The sequence below is a fragment of the Aptenodytes forsteri genome, unplaced genomic scaffold (assembly GCF_000699145.1).
Source record: "Aptenodytes forsteri isolate BGI_AS27 unplaced genomic scaffold, ASM69914v1 Scaffold679, whole genome shotgun sequence".
NCBI classification, from domain to species: Eukaryota; Metazoa; Chordata; class Aves; order Sphenisciformes; family Spheniscidae; genus Aptenodytes; species Aptenodytes forsteri.
Window position 1 is genome coordinate 2293832 of NW_008795924.1, and position 5711 is coordinate 2299542.

At 47.7% G+C, this 5711-nt stretch overlaps 1 protein-coding gene across 1 annotated transcript in view; it reads left to right on the plus strand.

Annotated features, from left to right (window-relative positions):
- Positions 1-2: 2 nt before the first annotated feature.
- The window catches only part of DTYMK (deoxythymidylate kinase), a gene marked incomplete at its 5' end in the record, with an annotated part of 9598 nt that continues 3889 nt past the window's right edge, over positions 3-5711 (plus strand). The window contains 4 exons of the mRNA XM_009285017.1: positions 3-15; positions 558-666; positions 1252-1342; positions 3510-3707. Of these exons, the coding sequence (XP_009283292.1) occupies positions 3-15; positions 558-666; positions 1252-1342; positions 3510-3707 (411 nt within the window). The remainder of the gene's footprint in view (positions 16-557; positions 667-1251; positions 1343-3509; positions 3708-5711) is intronic.

Below are 5711 nucleotides of genomic sequence, written 5' to 3' on the forward strand. Positions count from 1 at the left end.
TCCTCCGCTTCCCGGGTACGGGGCCTGCTGACGCCCGGAGGGAACGGGGGGGAGGCGAGGGAGTCCCGCTAGGCCGGGCCGCGGCGCCCAGTGTGGCCCCCGGGGGGGTGCGGGGGCGCCATCCGAGGGCTCTGGTGGCACATCCGGCCTCTGACCTCCTCCCGCCCGTGACAGATTGACCCCCAGCCTCGGACAGACCGACCTCCTCCCAACCCGTGACAGGCGGGTGGACCCCCTTCCCTGGGTGGACCGACCTCCTCTCGCCCGTGACAAACAGACATACCCCCACCCCGGACAGACCGACCTCCTCCTACCTGCGACAGACAGATAAACCCCGGCACTGGACAGACCGACCTCCTCCCGCCCGTGACAGGCAGATAGACCCCCATCCCTGGACAGACTGATCTCCTCCCACCCCTGGACAGACCAACCTCCCACCCGTGACAGACAGACTGACAGACAGACCCAGACTGACATGCCCCCCAGGACAGATGGACACCCCTTCGGCAAGAGCAGCGTGGGGCAGCATTCACTCCTTCTTCCCCTCTTTCCTACAGATAGAACAACGGAGATCGGGCAGCTGATCAGCTCCTACCTGATGAAGGAGAAGAACCTGGAGGACCACACTGTTCACCTGCTCTTCTCCGCTAACCGCTGGGAACACGTGTAAAGATAATGTTTGTTAAGTTGTAAAAGAAAAATGCGTGGCACTGAATCCTCCTGGGGTTTTAGCTTGCAGTGGGTACAGTAGGTACAAGAGTGTGATCCTGTTTAGCAAGGGAAACATGGCTGGAAGCAATGTCTCAAGGACTCCTACAGCTTTGGATTTAGTCTTAGATCAAATCCCACAGTTTGGTTTTTTGAAATCATTAGGTGTGTAGTATTTCCAATCCCTGTGCCATACTGGATTCAAGAACTGGGGAGCCGAGACTGTACCAGCCTAGACTGTGAATTTACTTTCTTTCCTGAATGAAGAGATGTTGCTTTGCAAGGAAGTCCATGTGAGTGACAGAGTGGTTAAGGAATTGTGTCCAAACTTCCCCTCTAGCTTAAGGCTGCATTCAGCTGTAAGTGGCTGTCCTTGCTTTTAGCCCCTGAGTCTTTGCGTGTGGAGCTAGGGAAATCGGTGTCAGCTGTTGTTTTTACCTGGAAATCTATATTGCAAAATGTTTTCATTTAAAAAAAAAAGCTTTGCTGATTCTGCTATAAAGAAGTGTAACTATTTTTTTTTTTCTTCCACGTGGTTTTCAGACCGTTGATGAAAGAGAAACTACATCAAGGGATCACACTTGTGGTTGACAGATATGCCTTTTCTGGAGCGGCCTTCACAAGTGCCAAAGAGGTGAGTGAGACCTACAGCAGCCCCTGCCTCTCTCTGTATTTGGGGAAGCAGCTCCAGTTAGAGGCCTGATACAGATGTTGGTGTGCATGGCCAAGGCTCCAGAGGACTGGGGAAATGTGGATTGAAATTGAGGGATGGAAGTTTCAGCTCAGGTATTGACATGGTCTGTTTGCTTGGGTCTACCCCTTCCCCAGAAAGAGCAGAGAAACTCATTTGGTTACTTTTTGTAAATCTGAACAGAATCCTGGCTGTGGGGAAGCTGGCCCATTTGATTCTGGAGAATGATTATGCGAGTTTACTTGAGATTCTCCACACTTGCTCTGGCTGCTGGCCCATAAATTTGCAAAGAATAACAACCACATACGTTGGAAGGGACCTGTGGAAGTCATGAAGACCAACCTCCTGCTCAAAAGTAGGTCTAACGTCAGGCAGGCTGCTCAGGGCCACATTCAGCCAAGGTTTGAGTATCTCCAGGGATGTAGATCCACAACTTTTCTGGGCTCTTTTTTCAGTGTTTGCCCACCCTCATGGTAAAAACTATTTTCTTCATTTAGCCTGAACTTTGCACGTCCCCACTTGTGCCTTTTGGCCTGTCTCTGCTTTCAAGACAAGTCAGCTCTGTCAGCCTCCCTCTGTCGGCCTCCTCCTGAGTCTTGTGCTCTGAGGAGGCTGTCCTGGAAGATCAACCAGCTCTCCTGGGCCTCTTTGCCTCTATGCGAGTTTCCCAGGGCATCCTGCTAAGAGGTCCCTAATAAACAGAAACCTGCTCTCCTGAAGTCCACACTGGCGATTCTGTTTGTCTTGTTGACTCCTCTCAATTTTAAACCAGTGTCTCATGTTCACTGCAGCCAAGGCTGCCCTTGACCTTCACATCTTCAAGCAATTCTTTCTTGCTTGTGAGTAACAAATCCAGCAGGGCATCTCCCCTTGCTGGCTTATCGATCACTGCATCAAGAATTTCTTCAGCGTGCTCCAGAAACCTGGATTGCTTGTGCCCAGCAGATAGGCAGGTGGTTGAGATCCTCCATGAGTATGAGGACCTGCAATTGTGATCCTTCTTCCAGCTGTCTAAAAAAGGTTCCTCAACACCCTCTCTTCAGCCAGGCAGTCGGTAGCAGGCCCCACCCCAACATCACCTGTGTTACTCTGCCTCAGTTGTGCTGCTTTCAGGTGAGCCTCCATTATTGTATCATCCCCCAGATGTTTCCTCCTGGCCTCCCATCTTCAGTTCTCTACAGATTGCAAACCTTGCCCTGACACACCTAGTTTAACGCTCTCTTCACTGGCTTAGCAAGTCTGTTTCTATAGATACTCTTGTCCCACTTCGACAGATGTATCCCATTCCTGCTCAGTAGCCTTCGATCCTCAAAGAGTGTCCTGTGGTTGTAGAAGCTGAAGCCTGCCTGCAACACCAGCTGTGCAGCTGAGAATTGACCTACGTTCATTCCTGCCCAAGTCTTTCCCCCCTTCCTGGAAGGACTGAGGAGATCCTGGCCCCCTGTGTCCTGCACCCTCACCTCCAGTCACTCTTGATACATTTAAGATCACCGTGATAGTATCGCTGGTGCCCCTGTGGATGAGCAGTAAGTGGACAAGCTTCAGTGGTCTCTCCACAATATTGTGGATTCACATGCCCTGATGGAAGTCAGTAAGATTCAAAAGTTGGAAAGCTTTGTCTCTTGTGTCTGGACTGAAATTCCTGGGTAGGCTGAGAAAGCAAAGGGTAGGTATTTGAAAAGGAGTCTCCATGGGCCCAGAAAGATCCACACTAAAGCTGCATGGTGTTTGTATTTGGGAGCAGCTTTCTTTTGGACTGATCGCAGTTTTGGACTGATAACAGCTGTATGGAGACTCAGAACATGACTCGGTATTTAGCTCTGATGGGCTCTGCAGAAGAGATGTTAAAATCTTTAGCTCTCTTTGACTTCAGTGAGCACGAGGTGCACAGCACCTAGCAAAATCTGGCCCCCCACAACTACCAGGACTGAATTCTCACATGATAAGCTGGGATATCTCCTTTTCAGTTTGTAGGCCTGTGCTTAGTGTTTTGGGCTGCATCTCTTCTCTGGCTGTTCCTTCCCCACTTCTCTCTCCAGCTAACTGACTTCTTTCCCTTCTTCGCATTACTTTCTTTCACCTCAAACTCGGTTGTCTTTGTTTGGGACAGAACTTCCGCCTGGACTGGTGCAAACAGCCTGACGTTGGACTCCCAAAGCCAGATCTGATTCTGTTTCTCCAGTTAAGTCCGGAGGAAGCAGCAGAACGAGGGAACTTTGGAAATGAACGTTATGAGAACAGCTCCTTCCAAGAGAAAGTTCTGCAGTCCTTCTATCATCTGATGAAGGACAAGACATTAAACTGGAAGGTGAGGAAATAACCCTAATGGGTCTGTCACAGACCAGGGTGGGGGTCTCTCATGAGAGCTCCCACATTGTGCCCATCGCATCCCTCTGCTCCCCCTTCCTGCTCCTGCTCAGGGGGACACGTTGGGGACAAGCTAAGGGCAGCATGGCCTGTAGAAGAGAGGACACCTCCCCGTTCCAGGACACCCTATGGGGCCCCATTAGGGTGGGGGGAAGATTTTTGGTTGGTTGGTTGGTTGGTTGGTTTTGCAGAAGAGTTTTCTGGCATTCTCTTTCTTAAAGACAAACTGACAAACCTGGGTAAGAAGCAGTGGGACACACCCATGCTCTTCTGCCTGTTTCCTTGGCATCCTGCAGCATCTGCCAAGGATTCTGGAATCCTTGGAGGTTTTTTGGGGCCCCTCCTGCAGCTTGTGTCTCCCTTACTGATGATCACCTTCCTTCTCACATGGCCAGTTTCCATCAGCTTTTGCTATCTTACTGCTACCAGAATTCTCTCCAAATACATGATCTTTTTTGTTCTACTCTGCTGCATCACTTTTCCCTCTTGTTCATCCCTTGGAGCTGTTTGCAGAGGGCTGCAGAGTCAGCAGCTTTATCCCAGAAGAGGAAGCATTCCCCATTTATCCTGTGTAGATCACCTAGGCTGAGGTTTTCTAGTGCAGGCATCCTGTTTATCATCTCCATCACCATGTCAGTGCTCAATCATGAGATATAGGCAGCATCTTCTATTTATTCTGTAGCTTTCACACAGACATAGGAGGACACAGATTATGGGTAAATCTCCAGAAGCTGGAGACGTACACAGATTTGCCAAATGATCAGACTGCGTAAGGTAAACAAAATTCTTCACAGCCTGTTTCAGGTAAACATGATTCTGTAAAAGTTTTTTTGTGTACTGTCAGAACCTAAAGGACCTAAATGTACAACAATCACCAAATTAGGACTTTTATTCCAGTAAAAGTTATGCTAGGAAATTGCCTTTCCTACATCATAATGACTGGAAAAATAGGCTGACAGAAAACATGTACCATAGCACAAAACCCCAAAAGCATTCATTTAACAAAAATAAGTATGCTGTCATGAAAGACAATATGGAATTTGTGTGTAGTCTGTAAACCCTGATTTTTTTCCAGAGATTCCAGCAGTGGAACACATTTCTATTACTTGTTTTCTGTTATTTGTCTTCTATCCCTTGCTTGAAAGGGGTTTTCACTTAAAGTATCAGCAATATGTCTGTTTAAAATACTCCAAAGTGCACAACTATCAAACAGCTATATATCAAAATAGATGATGAAGAGATGACAGGTGTCCCTGAAATGAGCACGGAAATCCAGTTTCAGTACACATTAAAGGTATAGTTAGCATTCCTGTCTCTTTGCCCTTCAGTATCGGCTAGAATAACAGACATCAAACATTGCCAAAGAACTATTTAGTCCAAGGCAGGAAATGCAGCTCGATACCATCGGTTACACAAATAAATTGAGATCAGCAGGCTGCTTGAGGATATTGTGTGAGCACAAAGGTGGGGTGCTGGCTGTGCTGTAATGAAGAGGCTAACATTTAATCATGAAGTCTCTTTATTGCATATCCTCACAGCCTGATCTTTCTCAGCAATGGTGTGTGGGCCAGTGTTGCATAGGTCACTGTGATAAATCTGCACCTCTACATCTTTTCACCAAATCCTTTCTTCACTTTGGTCACTCCCTCAACTACACAGGAGCAATGCTGCTATTTTTGAAACGTCAAGCTGAGGAACACCAGCATCGTATATCTCTACCACCTTTACTGACCTCAGCTTTGCTGAAACTGGAACATCACATGATCGATTTTTAGAGGTTCCTACTATCATGGGTGGAGTTTATTTTGAAGAACCACTGAAGGATCAATACACTGATGTTTCTGGGGGACTACAGTACAGGATGAAGAACATTTAATAGAATCATAGAATCATTAAGGTTGGAAAAGACCTCTAAGATCATCGAGTCCAACTGTCAACCCAACAC